The following is a 22,878-nucleotide window of genomic DNA, read 5'->3' on the forward strand; positions in this document are numbered from 1 at the left end:
AATATTTACAATTAAAGAATAAAAGATTATTAGTATAGAGTATTAGTTTCAAAAATAGAAATTATTAAATCTTTAACTAAATTTTTAAATTATGATTAAAAATTTTGAAAGTAAATAATAAACTGTAGAAAATTTGAATTAATATAAAGCATCTAATTTTTTAATATTGTATGTCAAAAATAATTTGTAAAATCAAAATTATTTCATTTATATACCAGGGGAAAAATATGTGTATCTCCGAGCATTAATATTTGTTGAATTAATTTTAAAATTGGAAACTAACCATTTATTAAATGTGTAAATTTAAAAGACTACAATAAATACTCATTAAAACTTGGAGAATAAATAAAAATCTAAAAAAATGTAATTAATATAAATCATTTAAATATTTTAATATCGTGTACGAAAAATAATCATAATATCACAATTAAAGAATAATAAAAGATTCGTATCGTGTATTACTTTTAAAATTAGTAATTGTTAAATCTTTAACTAAATTTACTTAGACTATTATTGATAAATACTCATTAAAACTTTGTAAGTAAATAATAAACTGTAGAAATCGTAATTAATATAAAACGCCTAATATTTTAATATTGTATGTCAAAAATAATCTGAAAATCATTTATGTAACAGGGAAAAAAAATAATTTAAGATCTGTATGTTTGAGCATTAGTACTTGTTGAATTAATTTTAAAATTGGGAACTATTGTATTTATTAAATGTTTAAATTTAATAAATACAATAAATACTCCTTAAAATATTGAAAGTAAAAAAAAATCGCAATTATTTCATTTATGAATAAGAGAGAGAATAATATGAAGTGTTCATGTTCAATATTTGTTGTATTAATTTGAAAATTGGTTATAACTTACAAGTTATTAAATCAATTAACAATTTTTTTTTTTTAATTTTTAAGTTTAAAACACTACGATAAATACTCATTAAAACTTATCGTAATCGTAATTAATATTATCACATTATATTTCAATTATGAATGAGGGAAGTATAATAAAAAATATAATTTTAAAATTGAAAACTATTAAATCTTTATCTAAATTGTAATTAATAAAAACATCTAAATATTTTGATATTGAATATTTAAATTAATTCAAAAATAATAATTATTTCATACTTGAATCAGAAGTGTTTATGTTTAAACTTATTTGTTGTAATAATGTAAACCATTAATTAATTTTTTAAAACATTTTAAAATTTAAAAGACTACAATAAATACAACTTAAAACGTTGGGAGTAAATAAAAGCCTGAAGAGAATCGTAATTAATTCAAAACATCGAATATTTTAATATCGTATGTGAAAAATTATCCGAAAATCACAATTATTTAATTTATGAATCAAAGAGAATAATATGAAATGTTCATGTGAAATTTAAAGGTACTATAATTAAAACTTGGTGCAAAAACTGGAGAGAAACGCAATTAATATGATCACTTTATATTGCAATTATGAATCAGGGGAGAATAATAAGAAATGTATGATTAAGTTTCTTATTTGTTGTATTAGTTTTAAATTTGGAAACTATTAAATCTTAAATTAAATTATATTGTAATTAATAAAAACGTCTAAATATTTTGATACTGAATATTTAAAGTAATTGAAAAATCACAATTATTTTATTTATGAATCAGGAGAGAGATTTTCGAATTTATTATTTATTTTATTAGTTTTAAAATTGGAATCTATTCATTTAATTAAATTTTTCAAACATTTTACAATTTAAAAGACTGCGATAAATAAATAATCATTAAAACTCGGGGAGCAAATAAAAAACTAAAGAGGATCGTAAATATGACTTATTTCCATTATGAATTAAGAGAATAATAAATGTTTATGATCGAGTTTAGTATTTGTAATATCAGTTTTAAGATTGAAAACTATTAATCTTATGAATATTAAAATTAATTCGAAGATCACAATTATTTCATCTATGAATGAAGAGAATAATAAAAAATATTTAGATTCAAGATTTCCACTGTAAGTACTCATTAAAACTTGGGGAGCAAATAAAAAGCTGAAGAGAATCGTAATTAATATTACCATATTACATTTAAATTATGAATCAGGAAATGATAATCAAAACGTTTTTATTTAACATATTTTTTGCATCCTTTTAAAATTTGAAACTATGAAATCATTAATTAATTTTTAAATATAAAGTATAATTAAAACTTAAAAAAATAAAAAATATGAAATGGTAATTAATATAAAATATATATATATAAAATATAAATATAAAATATTTCGATATTGTATATGGAAAATAATCTGAAATTCACAATTACTACATTAATGAATAAGGGAATTATAATAAAAAATGTTCTATAACATTTAAGGATTACAAATGAAACATCAGTTGATCACTTTATATTACATAAAGAGAACTTCTCAGCAAATTATTTTTCATCTTACAACTACATAAATTTACAGATTCAATGTAATATTTACAATACATCAAATTGTTCAAAAAATATAACTAATTCTAAATAATTTAAATTCCTTGTATAACATAAATATCACTAACTAAATTAATTGAATACAAAACTATTAAAAATAAAAACAAATGTAGTTTTTTGAAAACTCAAAAATTCACCAATATTTCTACAATTATTCACTATCCTCATGCCTCCTGGACTTCTTTTTCCTATGTGACCTGTGACTTGGACTCCTAGATCTAGACCTAAAAACAACGCATCAATATTGCCCCCAAAAGGTGACATTGGCAGAAACAAACCTATGCCTCCTGGATTTACTCCTAGACCTCTCCCTCCTGTGGGATCGTTCCCTTTCGCCCCGCTCCCTTGGTTTCTCTGAGCGACTCCTACTGCTCTCCCTATCCCTATCGCGACTCTCGCGCCGCGTCGGACTTTCCCGACCCCGTCTGTCGGGCGAATGCATCGGCATCATAGGTGGCCCCATCATGTGAGGCGGCGGTCCCATCGGCGGAGCCCCTACAACTACAAACAATGGTTCAAGTGTCCCACAACATAATCTTCTTCAATCCTACCCCATTGTGAGTCCTGCGTGGGTTCGTAACCACCATAAAACGGCTCCGGCTCAGGATTGAACCCGTATTCCTGTTGGAATTCCTCGAAATTCGGGGGCGGCACCGACATGTCCGCGAAGCCAGGCTTTCTGCTGTACTCCCTTCGATCTGCTGTCATGACTTGGATGGTGCTGATCTTTTGTTGGTCTGGTTTTCCTAATGGGGGTGGAACTGACCTTGGTGGGGGTCCCGCTTCAAAAATCAATTTTATGTCACTTTTATGAATTTAATAAATATAAATATAAAGGATTATATAATATTAATTTTGAGATTTATTTAATGTACTTATCACACATTATATATGTTATTATACAAAACCTTAAAAAACATATAAATTATATAATAAATCTTGTAGCCACATACCCAAATAGTTCCCAGAATATTTGCTGTTATCATTCATAATAGGAATAGGCCCCCTGGGCAAACCAATTGAATTCATTGGTGCCAAACCAGTGCCACTCTCATTAACTCTGATCCTAAAACAATCAACAATCAGTTTGGTCATCTAATAAGAATTACAAATACACCTAACCTCTTTTGCCTTTCACAGTAAGCCTTCCAAGTGTCCTCATTAAAACCATAATTAAAATAATCTGTGATATCAGCACCAGGCTTTCTCCAAGGTTTATCCTCTAGTGAGTCTAAATTGTATTCATTTGCTGGCACACCGTTAATTGTGCCAATCTGCTCAAATTCCTCTACACTGAACTTGCCAGTTTGTTGTGGTATTTGTTTAGTCTTGTCTAACGGGGCGGAGGATATTAAGCCGCCCCTTTTGATATTTACGGGGGCCGTGTACGGTGCGGACGACTTAATATCACCAATAACAACATTGACATCATCGTCACTGTCGTCCTCGTCGTCATCCTTATCGCTGCCGTCTCCGTTCTGTTTCACTTCGCCGTCTTCTTCGCCATCCTCCTTTTCTTCGGGTTTATCCTCCTCTTCAACTCCAGGAGGTCCCTCATCTTGGGATTGCTAAAGATAGATAACATTTAGAGGTTAGGACATTGGTTTTGGTAACGAGAGTACCTCTGTTGGCGCCTCATTTTCCTGAGGCGGCTCTTCGGCGGACGGTTGCTCGGGACTTTTTCTAGGTTCCGTCTCCGGTTCGGGCAATTTTCCATCCGGATTGTCGCCGTATAGCCATTGGTCATCATTATCTGGTTCGTCTGCCATTTTAATAGGGCATTTACCGACGTTTTGAAAGACGCCAAATACAAATAATACCAATGTTTTAATTAAGAAATGCCAACCATACGTCAAATTACTGTTTTAAACTTTTAATAAATTATTCATTAAATTTAAGTTTTATTAAATAAAAAGTATTTTATTTTAAATAATTTTATACATTATTAGTTGTGATAAATATTCAATATTTACTTTAAAGTAGTTTTATATTTTGTTTGTTTAAATTTGGTGACACTTTTGCTAACGCAGTTGACAGCCCTGCGAACTGTCGGTAATGCAGTTTTATATAGGTGACATGTTTAGTCGGTAACTTCCTTTTTGCCTTTCAGTTTATTTCCTCAGAATGGGTAAGTACATGTGAAATATTCCCGTCGAAAATCTTCAAACATCTGATAAAATAAAGTAAATATCTCAAATATTCTTAGTCTATATGACTCCCTAATGAATTTATCTAGTTTTTATAGAGATATTTTTTCATATTTATCGAATTTTTCGAAACTTCACCGAACATAACCAAAGTGTTTGCAAGTGACAACAAAACATGTTACTAGATGATGACAGAAATATTCTTTAAGAATGTCCGATGTGTTGTGCTGACGACTAAAATATCCCACAGCGTTCTGAAACAGCCCTTGCAAATCCCCTTTACTCCCAAAAGTGAAAACTTTCCTCTAACATACTTTGCATTTTTTAGGTATTTCCAGGGATCACTGGCATAAAAGGCGTGCCACAGGAGGCAAGAGGAAGCCTCTCCGTAAGAAGAGGAAGTTCGAGTTGGGCCGCCCCGCCGCCAACACAAAACTTGGACCCCGCAGGATCCACTATGTCCGTACCCGTGGTGGAAACTTGAAATACAGAGCTCTAAGGTTGGACCAAGGCAACTTCGCCTGGGGTAGCGAGGGTACCGCTCGTAAAACTCGTATCATCGACGTTGTTTACAATGCCAGTAACAATGAGTTGGTACGTACCAAGACTTTGGTAAAGAACGCCATCGTCGTAGTGGACGCCACACCATTCAGGCAATGGTATGAAAGCCACTATGTTTTACCTTTGGGACGCAAGAAGGGAGCCAAATTGGTGAGTTTTTGTAATTATTGTTAATTTGTTTATAATTGTATCTTGATGATAACCATGCGTGTCATCTGATTTTCAATGATTAGCAGAATTTAATCTGAATTCAAGTTATATTTTAGGCATTTTATTGGTGAGGATACATTGTTAAGTTATTTTGTTTGTTGTAGACTGCCGAAGAAGAAGCTATTATTAACAAGAAACGTAGCAAGAAGGTGCAAAAGAAGTACGAGACCAGGCAGAAGACTTCCAAAGTTGAACCTGCCATTGAAGAACAATTCCAGATGGGCAGACTTTTGGGTAAGCATTAGAAATTTATAATTTCTCTTACATTTCATAAAATTTTCATGATGTTAAATTTTAAAGCGAGTTCACAACTTAAAGAAAATTCGTCTTGAGTTTTCTTTGTGCTCAATGAAATGCTTGTCATAGTTACTCTGATTTTTTCCGTTATTAATTAAGTATGTTAGTTTTGTTTTGGCTAGTGTTAAATTTTCAATTTTTGTTTCAGCTTGTTTGGCCTCCAGACCTGGACAATGTGGTAGAGCTGATGGTTATATTTTAGAAGGCAAAGAACTTGAATTCTACATGCGTAAAATTAAGTCTAAGAAAGCCAAGTAAATGTTAATTAAGTGTTAACAATAAACGTTAACAAGTGATACTTTCATTTTTTATTTGTACCTATAATTTTAAGTCCCCTGCTCCAATACGTTAATTTAGAATTTAAAATTATTTAATTAGATGAAATAATAGGAAAAATCGTCAAGAACTTCAAAATCTTTCTTGTTTTAGAATTTTATTAGATTGATCACAACTCGTATATTTTTAAATTTTTATATTAGTATTAGTAACCATTTTTATAAAGAAATAAAATAGAATTAAGTAATTGAAGATGTTCATTTTGATATAATATTAATATTTCTGTGATGCATTTAATTAGTTTAAAATTGTAAATTTAAAAAAATTAACCTTAAAAACTAAAATTGATAAAGTAGTTTTAAAATATATATTTTATATTATAAAATATTAAATTATCCAATTTAATTGAAAGTAGTATTGAAATTTACCACCTAACTGTGACTTAGTCTTGTTTAATTAAGCCCCAAGTTTGCGACAATCCTTAAGTTTGTAAAACTTAAATTAACAATTTAATTTTTTTTAAGCAGTAAAAAAGTTCATAAAAGTAAATTCGACTAAAATTAATAATTTAAATTAAAAAATAAAAATTTCAGTTTGTAAAATATAATAAATTATATTCGAAACTTAAATTCATAAACTTTAAAATATCTAGTTAATTTAAAGTTATAAAATTTACTGTATTTTAATTTTAGATATATTTAAACTCATGTAAAAATTGAAAAATTCAATGTTTGTTTAACTTGCGTCATCTAGACCACATAAGAGGAACAATTTTTATTACTGGCTCCATCTAGAATAAGTAGACCAAACTACGTATTTATTTTTGCCATCTAGAATTTGTATTTACTAGCGTCATCTAGTGATAATAAGATTAACCACATTCTTGTTAGCGCTTCTAAAGAAGCTGAATTAATTTTGACTATTAACAACATCTGGAAAAAATAAGCCGAACTACATTTTTGCTTGCGCCATCTAGAATAAAAAAATTGAACTGCTTTATACAAATAATTGAATAGCGGTAACATTAGTAAACAAAAACAATAGTTAAATCCATTTGTTTAGATAACGCTATTAAAAAAGTAGTTTAACATATTTGTAAAGTTGGCGTTAGTAATAATTATATCACCCTTTTGGTTCGTTTCAATATTGAAAATTCGTCAAAACTCTCTTTTTAGATTTTCATTAAATACATTATATACATTTGTGTATATACTAGATATAATTTTTATATTAAAAATATTTCAATAAATCTATTTAAACGAATTTATTTATTCAAAGATATATTAACTTTTAATTTTAGACTTGAATTCTTAAAACATGTTTTGTTTGGGTTTTTTAAGTTAAATATTTATTTTCGCAAATTAAATGCGCATTTTTGTTTGACAGGCCATTTTTAGGCCGAATATTAAAATTTTAATTTTAGACCTGAATCTTTAAAACATGTTTTGTTTGGGTTTTTTAAATTAAATATTTAATTTCGCAAATTAAATGCGCACTTTTGTTTGACAGACCATTTTTAGATCGATAGGAAAATAAAAGAAGGCAATAGAGAAAAATCAATTTATTATTGTTGATATAACATGTCAGTGAATAAATTTTAGAACACTAACGATCAAAAAACTTGTAGACAAAAATATTTTTATTATGAACGAACTCCGAATCAAATAAAGAGTATCACATACAGTCCAGTGTCACGAGAAAATTATTTACAGTCACAATTATAAATATACCTAATAGGTGTAGGTAAATACAACTCAATCCACCAGAAGTGAACAATAAAATATAGTTTGTAAATTTTTTTCAATTGTTTTGTATATTTTAAATTTAACTGAAACTTAAAACAACAATATACTCAATGTCTTTGTGAATACACAACTAACTCTCATAAATTCATCAAACTTACTGGAGGGTCAAGAAGTTATATATGGATTCAAGAATAGAGCTAAAAACATTCATAATAAATTAATTAAAAATAATGTAGTTATAAATACTTTAATAAAAAATGAATAAACTTAATTTTCCTATGTGCTGCAGTGTCCTTCAAATCGGACCAAAATTTCGGAAAATTTCTAAAAATGGTTTGTAGCACTACTCGAGACAACTCCAAGTTATGTCCATACATATAAAAAATAATGATATATATGCTATAACTTAAAATTTATGTTATAAATGTATCGGAAACAAACAAATCCCACAGTGTTAATTTTTCGCGCCTGTGTGTAAAGCAACATGCAGTGATTGCTGCAGCTCTGCAGGTAAAGCTTGCACGGCGTTTTGGAAAAACGTTTCGTTGGATTGAATGTGCCTAACTATACTGAGCATCCTAAAACCTTCCTGCTTCGACGAGTCTATCGCGTCCTGATAGAAAGCTTCAGCTATAATGTGAATTATCCTTGGGACATTTTCGTTATTAGCACCTGTATTCAGAAATAAACCAATTAATCAAAACCCTACAGGTAAATCAAACAATCACCCACCTAATACTTGTTGATTGTTAGCCTCTATCAAATCGCACATGTACCCGTAAACGTGCGGCGCCTCGTCCACGTCTTCCACAACGGGCAACCAGCTGAACCACAGGGGCAGGATCTCAGTCAAGTTGATGGCGGACGCATTGTATTTCATAACCTTGGTGACTGCGGAAATGGCGTTCTCTGTGGCGTTGACGTTCCTGGGCTCGCGCGAACCCTTCGCCATTATCACTTCGATTAGGGAAGGCATGATCTTGGCCAGCACGGGGGCGAACTGTTCGCCACCGAACTGAGCCAGCACGCCCCATCCGTACGCCACCGCCTGGCGAACCTCGCAGCTCTTGTCCTTCAAGTACAGCTGGAACGGCTCGAGGAAGAACTGCTGGTACTTCGCGCAAGCAGGACCTAAATCAAAACATTAAACACCCCGAAAAAAATTACAGAATTAGACCACGTACCGGTGAATTCGATAACGTCATCAAAAACGCAGATACCCCATTGATGGTCGGCCCAGTTGCGGTTGGGTTGTAGAAGCATGACGAAGTGGTTCAAGATGCGGTCGAAATAAGGCAGGAAATTCTCTCGGTAGGTCATGAACAAGGAGTGCAGAACGTCCGCTATTTTAGCGAGAATATAGATGTCGTCGGACTCCTCATCTTCCAGCTGTTCCTGTACCTCCTCGTCGTAGTCCTCGTCCAGGTGTTTGTTGTGTCTGTCGTTCGCCTTTTCGAAGTGGGCCTGCATCATTTTGTCCACGATGCGCAGGATCTCGGCCAGCGATTCTTGGTCGATGTAGGTGGGTCCCAGCTGTTGGATGCACTTGGCCAGGGAGTCCAGCATGGTCATCAGGACGTCGGTTTCAGGTTCGCCGTCGATGGCCTTAAGTAATTCGGGACAAATGAATCTGGAAAAACGTCGATTTTAGCTATGATCACAATTGGTGAGGTGAGGTGACGACGTACCTCCACATATCGCCAACGAAAGCGGGACCTTTGCAGGTCGAACACTCCAAAAGGTAAGGCAGAGATTTAGCGGCCTCATTTCTGACGGTGTCGTGAAAGTAGAATTTCAACATGGGAACCATCAACTTCACGGTCTCCTCGGCATAGTTGGCGAAACCTTCCTTAAGTTCTTGTGCATAGCATACCAGCATCATACACGCTGCTGCTTTGTCCTCCAAGCCTGTAATCAAATTTCATTTAAATTTCACCCAATAAATTATAAAAACGTTGCTGTACCTGCAGTTCTGATGCCAAAGTTCTTTTGTTCACCAATGGAAACAAACTGCCAGTTGTCTTCATCTTCTATTCCGTTCATGTCGTCGTTATCCAGAAGAGCTACGTCTGGCTTCATTGCGGCTGTTCGCATTACTGGTCCCATCACAACAGGCAAATATTGCACAAAGTTTTTGCCCAAAACCTAGACAACAACGATTGTATAACATGGTACGGTGCTTTCATCTTGTGTTTTACCTTGCAAATTCTGCTCCAAGCCGAAATTAGGTAGCTGGTTTGCGGATCGTCGTCGGGCAATTCAGCTCCGACCTCGTGTGTCTTCAGCAGCATGTCCATGACTTCGGTGGCGTCGGCCATGAATTTCTCAGTACCCACAGCCATACCGATCAGCGTTACGCATTCAATGGTCTTTCCTCTGAGCAACTTCAAATCCTCCTTGTTGGCGTTCTGAATGATGAACTTCAGACAAGGCATGAGACGGTCGTAGTAAGCGATGAACTCGTTCTCAGCAGTGTCAGCAACGCTGGCGATGGTGGTAACGACCTGTTCCAAAACGAGTTTGGTGCCCTTCTCTACCAGTTCTTCGAATTTGGCGGTCAGGATGCCCTGCAGCTTGCCCATGAGAGCGTCCAGATACCCGGACAGGATGTGCTTGGGGCAGTCTTCGGCGAAGTTGACGAGCGCGGCGCCGGCGTGCGCCTGCACCCTCGGATTGTCGTTGTCGTCCAGCAGCATCAGCAGACCGGGCACGACTTTGTCGTGGAACTTCTTCTCGAAGACGGGTGCGAAGTCGGTGGCCATTTGACCGATGGCGTTGCAGGCGGCAAACCGGACACGGGGATGCGGGTCTTGGAGGAAGCGTAGGACGCCGCCGTCCATGATTTCAGGCAGGATGGTCTCCATCTGCTTGTGACAACCCTCTCCGATGGCGCTGAGGGCCATGAGGGCGGCGTGGCGCTGCTTCCAGTCGTGGCTGGCCAACATCTGTGGCACGTTGGCCGTGACCAGGGGCAGGATGATCTTGCCGCCGAGACCGCAAGCCAGACGGTCGAGGGCCGCCTCGGCCACCACGCTGTTGCAGTCGTTGTCCTCGTCGAGCAGGTCGTCGCTCTTGGCCCAGTCGTCGTCGTCCTCCAGGTCCGCCATGAAGTGGAGGATGCGGGGCACCAGCTGCTCCATGTATTTGCCCACGTTTTTGCGCACCATTGCCGGAGCCATTTCGGCGAGTGTGACCATCACCTCGAGAGCTAGTTGGCGGAAGCTATCCAGGGCCTCATCATTACTACAGATCTTCATGCACATTTCGTAAATGTTGACCAGCTGCGGTCTGAGATATTTTGGTGTGTTCTCTGACAGTTCGATCAAGACCTTTAGCAATGTGTCGTCCTCCTGCTGTTGGACACTTTCTCCAATAACCAATAACATGGGAGTCAACAAATCCGAAAAGTGCTTCAGGATTTGTGGCTCCTTGTCGTTGATCAAGATAAAGGCGCCAACGGCACGGACAGCTTGGAAACGAACCTCATAGGCCTCTGTGGTTTGCAGACTTTGCAACAACATCTGCTTGATAAGGTCTAGGTAGTTATTTTGTTGGTTGCCAAACACTCCTGGCACGCTTGTGAACATTTGGAGGGCTGCTTCTTTCAGAACTGGACTTGGGTCATTCGCGCAGTGGAACAAAAACTGAAACAGGACAAAAAATTATGTTACTTGGGAAACATTTGGAATTTGAAAGATGGCCTCAATAAAATGTCAAAACTGACGTTTGAAAATTCATCTTGACGTGTAGAATTCAAATATCATCAATTGAAAATACACAGGTAAATATTAATTATAGTGGAATTAATTTATATAATGATAGAACTATGTTTGTTCAAGTCCTCCATCAATAAAAATGATGGGTCACCAATTAAATTAATTTTTAAACTAGATTAAATTTGGGGAAATGTTAAATTAAGGAGAAAGTGATCTAGTAAGTGTTGTTAATTTTTTTTATTAGAATGTCTGACACAATTTAACTGATGACTAACCCACATTCAAAGATGATTAATAACATTTAACATTCCTGTCCAAATACTTTGCTAATCAACTAATAATAAAAATAGCATGATAATCTTTAGAACTCAATTGCACATCAATGTTTGCCACTTAATTAATGGCATGCTGATAAAACAAATAGGATAAGGAATGCTGAGCAATAGATTTTGAAATTTTTAAGTATTTACCTGCAAAAATTCGGGCCACTGATTGTTGCCATCGTCGTCGATGAGATTTCTGGCTACTTCGGCGGCGACCTCGCAGAACTTGTGACGGAGGGTGATATTGCCCTGGGCCTGTTGCACTGCCAACAACACTTGGTCCCTCAGCGCCTTTTGGCTCTCCGCCGGCAGTTTCGGATAGAAATTGGTGAATTCGCTGGCCAACAGACGCCGCAGCAGCACGGCACCCATTTGCCGGGCTTCGTCTCCCAGATTGGCATTGTGGATGGCCCCAATTAAGTGGCTGACTTTCGTTTCAATCGACAAATTATTGTATGCCTCCTGCGGGACGAAAATTAATGAAATTAAATCCGAACGCTCTAAACTGTGACCTTAAAATGTGGATTAATTGGCGCCTTTTTGTCTATAAATAGACCGCAAAATATTCCGAATCGCATATTAACTGGCGACGGTCATAGCCAAATTAAGGCTGCAAACGCACCGTAACCCTCGCGGAATACTCAAATAGCCGGTCGATGAATCATCGTCCAACAATGCAAAAATCACGAACACCATGCTGCGAATTGAGCGGAACACGTTGTTTTATGAAAAAATAATTCGAAAAATCCGACACAGTTCGCGTTGCCTCTCCACAATTTATACACCGACTTAAACACTTTTTAATAAGGAATCGAATCACTCACCTCAGCCTGCGTCCGGATGGCATTATCCGCGGACAAAAAGGTTGTCAATATTTGATAAAATTGCTCTTGATCGGCGGCCATGGCGCCTTAGCATGAAAGAACAGTGACAGCCCAAAATCCAACCAACTAGTCCAAGTAAAAATTCCCTACACGCATCACTCATTTCCATTTTAAATTGTTTGTGTTACGTGTTCTTTGTTGGCAGCACTGGTTCAAACGCGGAGGATTTTATGCAATAAAACAATTTGTGCAGCAAATAACAGTCCAAAACCAAAAACTTCAACATTCATTTTTTATATTTCATACGTTAATCATATGTTTTAACATTTTCTTCCACCATATGATTACAGATTACTTATGTCTTCTGTGATTACAGTTTACTATTCGACCATCAACAATCTAACCAAAGAAAACACTTCGCCCTAACCTATAAACACATCATTTGATCACACGTGTGTTTATAAACTATTACGCTGTTAACACACTCAGCAACTCACCACAAATCAAAGTAAGTACCCTATAAGTTAACGTGTTTACAATATTATCAACGTTCTTGTTGCAGATGCCGAAGGTGAGGTCGACGGCGGGTGCCCCCCGTAAACAGGGCTTCAACAGATCTCAACACTCCATGAACCCCGAGAGACCCAAAGAAGGGTTGAAAGGAGTGGCCAAGCCCAGGACCAAAGGCACAATCAAAAGGTTGCAGATGTACAGGAACTTCAAAGCCAAGAGAGACAAATCAGGAAAAATTTTAACCCCCGCCCCATTTCAAGTATGTCTTACCGTTTTATGCATGTAAATATTTATATTGTGTGTGTATTCTTTAGGGGTGGTTGGCGTCAGGTGTGCAAGCTAGGGTGGAACCAAACCAGAAGTGGTTTGGCAACAGCAGGGTCATCTCACAAAATGCCTTGCAAAAGTTCCAAACAGAATTGGGGGCGGCAATAAAGAACCCCTATCAGATGGTTATGAAGCCCACCCAACTTCCGATCACTTTGCTTAATGAGACAGCCAAAAATTCCAGAGTACATATTCTTGACACAGAAAGTTTCGACAGTGTCTTTGGTCCTAAAAAGAGCAGGAAGCGCCCAAACATAGCTGTTAAAGGACTGGAAGAGCTATCACAGGTGGCTGAAAAGAAACAGGAAGAATACAGCAATGAAAAAGACACCAATTTAGTAAGAGATAATGGTGGAGTAAAAGATCTACCCAGAGATTGGGTAATGGCTGCAGGACAATCCAAAAGAATCTGGAATGAATTATATAAAGTAGTGGACAGTTCTGATGTCCTGCTACAAGTATTGGATGCCAGAGATCCAATGGGCACCAGGTCCCCTTACTTGGAAAAATATTTGAAGACAGAAAAGCCACACAAACATTTAATATTTATTCTGAACAAAGTAGATTTGGTACCAACCTGGGTGACACAGAGGTGGGTTGCAATTTTGAGCAAGGAATACCCAACAGTCGCCTTCCATGCAAGTATTACACATCCCTTCGGTAAAGGAAGTCTGATAAATTTACTCAGACAGTTAGCAAAACTCCATATTGACAAGAAACAAATATCAGTTGGTTTCATTGGATATCCAAATACAGGAAAGTCCTCAATTATCAACACCTTGAGAAGCAAAAAGGTTTGTAAAGTTGCCCCAATTGCTGGTGAAACAAAAGTTTGGCAATACATTACTTTAATGAGGAGGATTTATTTGATTGATTGTCCTGGAGTTGTGTATCCTTCTGCTGAGACAGACACTGAGAAGGTTTTGAAGGGGGTTGTAAGAGTGGAGTTGGTTAACAATCCTGAGGATTACATTGCTCCTGTTTTGGAAAGGGTGAAAAGGGAGTATATTAACAAAACTTACAAAGTAGAGGACTGGAAAGATCACATTGAATTTTTGGAAAAATTGGCAAAGAGGTCAGGAAAGTTGCTGAAAAAGGGTGAGCCAGACATTTCAAGTGTGGCCAAAATGGTATTAAATGACTGGCAAAGAGGTAAACTACCATTCTTCGTCTGTCCAGAAGGTTATGAACAACCATTACCTAAGGAAGAAAGCACTGAAGGTAATATTAGTGTGGTGCAAGACTTCAGAAAAATTAAAGTAGGACTCTCCTATGATGGTGAGGATGTTAAAGATTTGGAACCTATTCAAAACATTGAAAAGGCTGTTGAAGAATACCCAGAAAGTGTAGCTAATGACAGTCAAGCCTCAGTAGCTGATGAGACTACTGAAAGTACCCAGAATGACATTTCTGATTCAGATTCGGAAATCAGCAACTTCTACTCAGACTATGAGGGAAGTGACGTGGAGAATAACGTCAAAGTTCTTGCAGAAACTGCAAGTGGTGACTTTGAAGTTGAAGTTGTGTCTAAGAAGAAGAAAAAGAAGAGGGTTATTGAGGAGGAAGATGGTCCTCCAGTGAAAAAATTGACCAGCAAGCAAAAGAGAGCCATTGAAAGGGCAAATAAGAGGAAGAAGATTGGAAGCAATTTCTATGAAGTAACAAATGTTAAAAATAGGAACAGAAATAAAAAGAAGAAGGTGTAATCATCTTATGTTTATTTTTTTATTTAAATTGTTTTGAATAAATAATATAAAAATGTTGAAAATGAAACTTTTATTGTGTCACTTCACATAATATCTAATATTTACAACTTTTATAATACTTAAAATATTTACCTAAAAGGGTAATTTAATGAGAAAAAACCAATGCATGTTTATTTTTTATTAAGAAATTATTTTCAATAAATAATATGTTGAATATAAATATTAATTTTATCCCTACCTCTAGTAAAGACTGATAAATGTTATGAACTTCACATTATGAAAAGAAGTAAACACAAAGGGCGACATTAGTGTGGTGTAAGTCTTAAGAAAAATTGAAGGACTCTCATATGATGGGGAGAATTTTAAAGAATTGGATGGAACCTATTCAAAACATTGTAAGGCTGTTAAGAATATATAATCAATGACAGTCAAAAACCTCAGTAGCTCTTGAGGCTGGTGAAGATACTCAGAATGATATTTCTGATTCAAATTCTGAAATCAGCAATTTTTTCTCAGACTATAAGACACCATAAGTGGTGACTAAAGTTGAGGTTTTGTCCAAGAAGAAAAAGAGGAGAAAGATGATCCTCTGGTGAAGAAATTAACCAGCAAATAAGAGGGCCAATAAGAGGAAAGTAGTAGCAATTTTTATGAAGTTACAAATGTTAAAAATAAGAACAGAAATAAAAAGAATGTGTATATCATGTGTTTAATTTTTATTTAAATTGTTTTCAATGACATAAAGTTAAAAATAAATACCATAAAATATCTAATATTGACTTAGATATTTACTTAACAGGATAAGTAGGTTTGTAAATAAAAATACGAATAAAAAGTGTAATTGTCACATGTTTAATTTTTATAATAAATTATGTTCAATAAATATGTTGAATATTAATACTTTTAATATTACCCCTACCTATATTATAGTATATTGGTCAACATTGATAAATGTCTTTTATATATTTAATAGAAAAATTAAGATTGTTCTAAAGCTTGTTCCTGTTCAGGCGACGTTACATTCATAATAGTTTGCACGGACTCGGTAATCCATTTCAGCAATTTGTGATATCTTTTGGGCTTATTCCTCCACTCAATACATAAATAATAAACTGGAATACCTAGAAAAATGAATCAAATTAGTTATGCACCCATCAAAAGTCTTCCAAAACATACCAGTAAGCGTGATGACAGTTCCAACGACAGTGTTCCACGGTTGTCGTGGAATTGGGCAAATTACTAGAAAGGCGCAGCAACACAAGAATATAATTGGTATGGAAGTGTGAACTCTAATAGGCCGTGGCATGTCCGGTTTTTTGTGTCTAAGCCATAACATTCCTGCTATACTTGCTGCGACGGACAGCCACAAAATTTGTCCGTAGTAGTTGATTAATGTGAAGACGTCACTGATAAGCAGCATTGCCAATGATGTAACGCACTGAACAAATACAAAAATACTCAAGGAATGTCGTTTAATAGTTATTGATAGTTACCGTGAACAATAAGCTGGGGATTGGAGTATTTTTGGTGACATGGATGTAAGATACGAAATCTGGTAAATGCCCTTCCTGAGATCCAATTAAAAACAGTCTTGCGGAAGTGAACAAAATGCCGTTTACGCCACCAAAGGTCGAAAGTGCCACGAAAATCGGCACTAACCAGTCAAATTGACCGAAAATTTTCGTGCCAAATGTCTGAAACGATTAAGATGATTAATAATTATCCAAATACAATAAGGTGTTTTCCTTACAAGAGCTACAGCCACTGAGCTTTCCATTTCAATTCCGGTCAACACAGCAAAATAGGCTACGTTGGCTAAAACGTACACCCCTGTCACCAGGGGCAAAGCTATCCAAATGGCTCTGGGCAAATTCCTGAAAGAAAACATACAAGAATTAAGAGAAGTTCCGTGTTTTAAAAACATCATGTAATTTAGAAAAAGCAATCGATAAATGCGACCAGATCCAGTTAATTGAAATCCAACAAAAACGTATTTTATCTCGTCCCACATCCAGTTTGCTTTTTTCATCCGCCTCGTGCAATCATCTGTCACGAATCCCGAACTCATCGATAACTTGTTGCCGAGTTCCGCCTGCGTTTTAATCCCCACTGTAAAGTACACCAATCAAGCTAAAATCACGTTCAATTCACCAGAACGGCGGGTCGACAAAGAAAGCGTTTTATTTCTCCCTTTTCACGGCTCTTCAGATGCCTAATTCATGCCTCCTCATCCATATAAACATGTACCTCGGCTAAGATGCACTCCGAATAAACCGATAAGTGGATTAAGTCAAGAGGGAATGGAATTACTTCGTCTCAGATTTATAATCGGGGAATTAATTGTTTTACTTACTTGTACGGATCTTGGAGCTCCTCGGTGACGAAGTTGAGGAAGTTCCATCCTCCGAAGGCGAATAAACCGGAGTAGAAGCTGAGGGCGACGGTCGACACGTCATAGTTTCCGTCGAAGGAATTTTTGAACGTGTCCGCTTCACCTGAATAACAAAAGTAAATAATAATAAATAATTGGCCAGATGAATTTTTGCCACAGTTATGTAACTGTGTCAACTACTGAAACGTGAAAAAAATAATAGCACTGACATACTTTCAGTGCAGGTTTGTATTTTTCTTGAAAGGCAAAGGAAATATTTGCGTAAATGAATTGATTATCGGACAATTAAATGCGGAAAATATTTAGGTGATAATTGAGTCAGGCAAACAAAAGTTTATGGATTTTTTTCTCCACAATATATTAAACCAGCATTTGTATGTGTGGTCCATTCAAGATGAATACACCCTCATATATGTGTGACTCAATTTTAACGAATAATAGCTCAAAAGACAGATAATAAAGATCTCCATAATTGTTGCCTTAATAAATTTATTTCGGTTGCTCAACTGAGCTACGAAAACTGTGAAACTAACTACACGTATTAAGTGGTGTTACCTGCAAATATCTGGTATATTCCGCACAGGATGATCATGATGAGAGCGAACAATTTGGCGGCGGTGAAGACGCTTTGTATCCTCATAGCCCATCTTACGCTCATACAATTAATCGCAGTCAAAAGACCTGGAACATAATTATATTAAGTCATTCGTAGAAGATCTGGTTCGTTAGAGCCTCATTCATGTAAATAATTCGTAGTGAATAGAGCCGGTCTTGCGACTGATGGAGATTGTGCTCAAAGGGGATTGCCGTCTAATCGGATTTTATTATAAAATTGACTTATGTTGTTATGTGGGTTAGTGAGTCAATCGTTTTTATTTAAGTCCGCACTTCCGAACGCAGTTTTATTAAAACCGACGAGCTAAATCTCAGTTATATATTTATCCCCCCATTATTGTCATCAATCATAATGAAATAAACAGAAATGGATTTAATCAATACGGGCACAGATTATAAATGTGCCAGATAGAATGGTAAACATTATTATGGGCATTTTTTCGAGTCGGGTTTTATACATTTCAGAGACGAACAATGCGGTATAATTGGAGCCAATTTGTCCCCTAAAAGATTATTTAATGTGTCTTCGGATTTTGTAACAACACATCAAAATCTATTTTTGTAACTCACAATTCGACTACAATATTTACAATGACAAAAACCTTCGCATTACCTGCGGTGCAATTGAGTAACTGTAACCTGTTTAATATTGTAGTATTGGGAATTTGGTTGTCGGATAACTGTAATGAGAAAGATGTATGCTTTAGTAAAACACCTGTTGACCGTTTTATTTCGCTTCGAGTTTTCTTACTGGACGAGTAATTTAAAAAAGTTTGATATAAAATAACCACAACTAAATACAATTTATACAGTTGTGTTTGGCAAATATTGGAATTTCAAGGTGAAGGTGTAGATAAAACGGCTATAATAGTGCAAAATAAATACAAATAACCAAGAGCTCTGTTATGGTATTGTTATTTATGTTCAATTTTATAATAAATAACTGCAAAATTTGTAGGTAATTAGTAACAATAAAATAAAAAAAAAATTCTAAACCTAAAAATTACAAATTAATAATAATAATAATATTTATTAAATTTATTTAAAAATTTATTGAAAAATTGTATGTAAACTGTAAAAAATGTAGTAAAATTAATATTTGTAAAAAAATTATGTCAAATTTAACGATTAATTGGAAAATTATCATTTCCTAAAAACTTGAGCCATATCCAACGATTAATAGTTATTAAATGAACAATTATTGATATATAAAAAAGGAAAAATGTAAACTCTAAAATAATGTATAAAATTAGCATTTCATAAAAAATCAAACCCTATTTATCGATTACCAGTTATCAAATTGTATAAAATTATTATTTCATAAAAACTTGAGCCATATCCAACGATTAGTAATTTTATTAGATGAACAATTATTGATATAACAAATATAAAAAAGTAAAATAAAATGAGCTTTGCAGCTTTTACGATAAGAAATTGTATATAAATTCTATGTAAACTCTAAAATAATGTATAAAATTATCATTTCATAAAAATTCAAGTCATATCCAATGATTAGTAGCTATTAAATGAAGAAATTATTGATAAAACAATATAAAAAAGTAAAATAAAATGGACTTTTCACATTTTACGATAAAATATTGTGTATAAATTCTATGTAAACTCTAACTAAAATTATGTATAATATTATTATAAGCCACAATTAACGATTAATAGTTATTAAATGAATAATCATTGATAAAACAATCTAAAAAAGTAAAATAAAATGAGCTTTACAGCTTATAGAATAAGAAATTGTATATAAATTTTAAAATAATGTATAAAATTATTTCATAAAAATTTAAGTCATATTCAATGATCAGCAGTTATTAAATAGACAATTATTGATAAAACAATTTAAAAAAATGACTTTTTCAGCTTTTACGATAAGATATTGTATATGCATTCTACATAAACTGTATGATGATGTATAAAATTATCATTTCATAAAAACTCAAGCCATATCCAACGATTAGTAGTTATTAAATGAACAATTATTGATAAAACAATCTAAAAAAGTAAAATAGTTTTATAGCTTATGCAATAAGAAATTGTATATAAATTGTATGTAAACTTTAAAATAATAAATAGAATTATTATTTCAATGATGAGTGGTTATTAAATAAACAGCTATTGATAATAAAATGCAAAAAAATAAAATAAACTGCACTTTGCAGCTCTATGAATAAAAAATTGTATATAAATTTTATAAAAACTCTAAAATAATTAATAAAATTATCATTCTATAAAAAATAAAGACATATTTACCGATTAGTGATTATAAAAAGTGTAAAAAGAGCTTTGCCACTAATATGGTAAGAAATTATACATTAATTGTATGTAAATTCTAAAATAAAGAAAAAAATTATCATTTTACGAAAAATCAAGTAAAATTTAACAATTAGTGGTTATAAAATCGACAATTTTTGATAAAACAATCTAAGAAAGTAAAATAACATGAGCTTTACACCTTTTACAATAAGATATTGTATATTAATTGCCTGTAAACTCTGAAATAATGTACAAAATTATAAAAATAATAAATAAAAACTCAAGCCATATCCAACGATTAGTAGTTATTGAATGAACAAATTATTAATAAAAAAGTAAAATAAAATGAGACTTACATCTTATACAATAAGAAATTGCATATAAATTGTATGTGAACTTTAAAATAACGTATAACATTATTATTCCATAAAAATCCAAGCCATATTCAATGACCATAACTACTGGTCTAACTAAATAAACAATTATTGACAAAACAATACAAAAAAGTAAAATAAAATGAACTTTGCAGCTCATACAAAAAGAAATTGTATATAAATTGTATAAAAACTTTAAAATAATTAATAAAATTATCATTTTACGAAAAATTAAGACATATTTACCAAGTAATGATCATGAAAAGTATTATTTTTAATAAAATAATCCAAAAAAGTAAAATAAAATGAGCTTTGCAGCTTTTATAATAAGAAATTGTATATAAATTGCATGCAAACTCAAAAATAATGTACAAAAATATCATTTTCTTAAAAATCAAACTTGGTTAAAGCATTAATGGTTATAAAATTATCCATTTTCCATAAAGCAATCTAAAAAACAAAATAAAATGAGCTTTGCATCTCTTACAATAAGAAATTGTATATAAATTGAATGAAAACTCCAAAATGATTAATAAAATTACCAATTTACGAAAAATAAAGTGAATATAAAATGGACAATTTTTGATAAAACAATGATAAATGATAACATTTATGATAAAACATTTGGGTAAAATGTACCATAAAAAAATGTTTGTAAATTATAAATAAATTGTAAATTTTATATTTAATAAAGTGGACAATTTTTCATTAAACAATCAAAAAAAGTAAAGTAAAATGAGCTTTGCAACATTTACGATAAAAAATTGTAAATAAATTCTAAAATAATGCAATAAAAATTTAATTTAATAAAAACTTAGATATTGATTTGTATGTAATATTGACAATTTTTTAACACATTAAAAATTTATAATAAAATGCAAAATACACTCAGTTATAATACCAAGACGCATTTAACATTATGCGCAAATTAATTGCACGCGCAACTTTATTCTAAATTCAAATAACCAATTATAGCAAAACAATTATTATCATAATTAACGGAGGTAAAATTCATAATACTAATTAATTAATAATAACGAATTCAACTCACACAAACAGACGGCGGCCAACAATCTGACCGCGTTTTCGGGCGGCTTGCACTCAGGGAAGAACGGCTTCGCCGCGTATTCGGCAAACGTGATCGCAACAATCGCCTGGGTGGTCGGTCGTATGATCAGCAGGGAAACCCAGAGCATCAGGAAGGCGCACAGCGGTCCGAAGGCGACGTATATGTAGGCATAATCGCCGCCCGATCGTGTGATCGATGTGCCCAATTCGGCGTAGCACAGGGCCCCCAATGTCGAGAACACGCCGGACAACGACCACACGATCAGCGACAGACCGACCGACTTCGTTTCGACGTAGACGCCGGCCGGCGACACGAAAATGCCGCTGCCTATGATCGTGCCGACGATCAACGCAACCCCATTCATGAGGGTGATTTTACGTTTCAGCTTGACGGTGCCGTCGTCCTTAGCGGGGCTGCCGGCGGCGTCGCCGTTCTGCCGTCCGTCACTGCCCATCGTTGTTCCGTCGAATGTTTGTTGGCTGGATGTTCGTCGATTTTTCTACGCGATTTCGGGGGTTGTTTCACTCATGGTGCGTACGGCGGTGTTTCATCATCGTGCACGTGGTTCAACTACAACTCGCGAATGTAGCGTGCGACCGCGTTTTCCTTTACGTATATAGAGTTGGCGGGTAGCGTGGGGCCTGCGCACACATCGGTGCAAAGGACTGTTGCGTTTTGCATTGGCGTCGCCGTTCCGCGGACGTCGGTTCTGTGTTTACATAAATATATTTCATAAAAAACTTAGGAATGATTTCTAAATGTTGCATTTCATTAACTTATATTTCATAAAAATATACTGAAAATTATTATTTCTTCATTTAATTATATTATTTTAAAAATTATAATATTGACAAAATTATTCCAAAATTGATATTATTATTTAAAAACAATTACATTAAAAGCTGATTTATCTACCTTAAACTATCTAACTGGATGTTAAAAATATATAGATATTTAACAAAGATTAATTATGTCAATTTAAATTTGTTAATAAAATTATTTTTAATCTTATTATTTGTTGTTACAAATTTCCTTTAAT

At 34.0% G+C, this 22,878-nt stretch overlaps 5 protein-coding genes across 5 annotated transcripts; 2 read left to right on the forward strand and 3 right to left on the reverse strand.

Annotated features, from left to right (window-relative positions):
* Positions 1-2,376: 2,376 nt before the first annotated feature.
* On the reverse strand, positions 2,377-4,278 carry LOC109601868 (pre-mRNA 3'-end-processing factor FIP1). The gene is made up of 6 exons (XM_020018158.2): positions 4,099-4,278; positions 3,599-4,044; positions 3,430-3,542; positions 3,028-3,258; positions 2,755-2,977; positions 2,377-2,700 (listed from the first exon to the last, which is right to left on the reverse strand). The coding sequence occupies exons 1-6, from the start codon at positions 4,243-4,245 to the stop codon at positions 2,628-2,630; spliced, it is 1,233 nt and encodes a 410-aa protein (XP_019873717.1). The 5' UTR covers positions 4,246-4,278; the 3' UTR covers positions 2,377-2,627.
* Positions 4,279-4,534: 256 nt separating this feature from the next.
* LOC109601864 (40S ribosomal protein S8) lies at positions 4,535-5,989 on the forward strand. Its single transcript, XM_020018155.2, has 4 exons — positions 4,535-4,604; positions 4,952-5,334; positions 5,499-5,628; positions 5,840-5,989. Exons 1-4 carry the CDS (start codon positions 4,601-4,603, stop codon positions 5,947-5,949), a joined length of 627 nt encoding a protein of 208 aa, XP_019873714.1. The 5' UTR covers positions 4,535-4,600; the 3' UTR covers positions 5,950-5,989.
* A 1,524-nt stretch (positions 5,990-7,513) lies between these two features.
* Positions 7,514-12,734, reverse strand: LOC109601873 (importin-5). Its single transcript, XM_020018166.2, has 8 exons — positions 12,576-12,734; positions 11,899-12,213; positions 9,911-11,356; positions 9,677-9,857; positions 9,401-9,620; positions 8,897-9,342; positions 8,445-8,843; positions 7,514-8,384 (listed from the first exon to the last, which is right to left on the reverse strand). Exons 1-8 carry the CDS (start codon positions 12,654-12,656, stop codon positions 8,167-8,169), a joined length of 3,306 nt encoding a protein of 1,101 aa, XP_019873725.2. The 5' UTR covers positions 12,657-12,734; the 3' UTR covers positions 7,514-8,166.
* Positions 12,735-12,855: 121 nt separating this feature from the next.
* LOC109601874 (nucleolar GTP-binding protein 2) lies at positions 12,856-15,188 on the forward strand. The gene is made up of 3 exons (XM_020018167.2): positions 12,856-13,083; positions 13,138-13,347; positions 13,403-15,188. The coding sequence occupies exons 2-3, from the start codon at positions 13,138-13,140 to the stop codon at positions 15,119-15,121; spliced, it is 1,929 nt and encodes a 642-aa protein (XP_019873726.1). The 5' UTR covers positions 12,856-13,083; the 3' UTR covers positions 15,122-15,188.
* A 762-nt stretch (positions 15,189-15,950) lies between these two features.
* On the reverse strand, positions 15,951-22,428 carry LOC109601865 (large neutral amino acids transporter small subunit 2). Its single transcript, XM_020018156.2, has 7 exons — positions 21,822-22,428; positions 18,069-18,194; positions 17,475-17,616; positions 16,872-16,995; positions 16,615-16,815; positions 16,298-16,559; positions 15,951-16,242 (listed from the first exon to the last, which is right to left on the reverse strand). Exons 1-7 carry the CDS (start codon positions 22,291-22,293, stop codon positions 16,100-16,102), a joined length of 1,470 nt encoding a protein of 489 aa, XP_019873715.1. The 5' UTR covers positions 22,294-22,428; the 3' UTR covers positions 15,951-16,099.
* Between the last annotated feature and the right edge of the window lie 450 nt (positions 22,429-22,878).

This window comes from Aethina tumida, chromosome 4 (assembly GCF_024364675.1).
Source record: "Aethina tumida isolate Nest 87 chromosome 4, icAetTumi1.1, whole genome shotgun sequence".
NCBI classification, from domain to species: domain Eukaryota; kingdom Metazoa; phylum Arthropoda; class Insecta; order Coleoptera; family Nitidulidae; genus Aethina; species Aethina tumida.

What these genes read in the sequence shown, in the direction of transcription:
- LOC109601868 (XM_020018158.2), bottom strand. Translation starts at nt 4,245, where the DNA reads ATGGCAGACGAACCAGATAATGATGACCAATGGCTATACGGCGACAAT. An exon ending in AAAATGAGGCGCCAACAGAG is followed by an intron (nt 4,045 to 4,098) that starts GTACTCTCGTTA and finishes ATCTATCTTTAG; the next exon opens with CAATCCCAAGATGAGGGACC. An exon ending in TACTGTGAAAGGCAAAAGAG is followed by an intron (nt 3,543 to 3,598) that starts GTTAGGTGTATT and finishes TGATTGTTTTAG; the next exon opens with GATCAGAGTTAATGAGAGTG.
- LOC109601873 (XM_020018166.2), bottom strand. Translation starts at nt 12,656, where the DNA reads ATGGCCGCCGATCAAGAGCAATTTTATCAAATATTGACAACCTTTTTG. An exon ending in TTCGTTGGCGATATGTGGAG is followed by an intron (nt 9,343 to 9,400) that starts GTACGTCGTCAC and finishes ACGTTTTTCCAG; the next exon opens with ATTCATTTGTCCCGAATTAC. An exon ending in TGACGTTATCGAATTCACCG is followed by an intron (nt 8,844 to 8,896) that starts GTACGTGGTCTA and finishes GTTTTGATTTAG; the next exon opens with GTCCTGCTTGCGCGAAGTAC.
- LOC109601865 (XM_020018156.2), bottom strand. Translation starts at nt 22,293, where the DNA reads ATGGGCAGTGACGGACGGCAGAACGGCGACGCCGCCGGCAGCCCCGCT. An exon ending in AATATACCAGATATTTGCAG is followed by an intron (nt 17,617 to 18,068) that starts GTAACACCACTT and finishes TTTGTTATTCAG; the next exon opens with GTGAAGCGGACACGTTCAAA. An exon ending in GCTCAGTGGCTGTAGCTCTT is followed by an intron (nt 16,816 to 16,871) that starts GTAAGGAAAACA and finishes TAATCGTTTCAG; the next exon opens with ACATTTGGCACGAAAATTTT.
- LOC109601874 (XM_020018167.2), top strand. Translation starts at nt 13,138, where the DNA reads ATGCCGAAGGTGAGGTCGACGGCGGGTGCCCCCCGTAAACAGGGCTTC. An exon ending in TAACCCCCGCCCCATTTCAA is followed by an intron (nt 13,348 to 13,402) that starts GTATGTCTTACC and finishes TGTATTCTTTAG; the next exon opens with GGGTGGTTGGCGTCAGGTGT.
- LOC109601864 (XM_020018155.2), top strand. An exon ending in GCAAGAAGGGAGCCAAATTG is followed by an intron (nt 5,335 to 5,498) that starts GTGAGTTTTTGT and finishes TGTTTGTTGTAG; the next exon opens with ACTGCCGAAGAAGAAGCTAT. An exon ending in CCAGATGGGCAGACTTTTGG is followed by an intron (nt 5,629 to 5,839) that starts GTAAGCATTAGA and finishes TTTTTGTTTCAG; the next exon opens with CTTGTTTGGCCTCCAGACCT.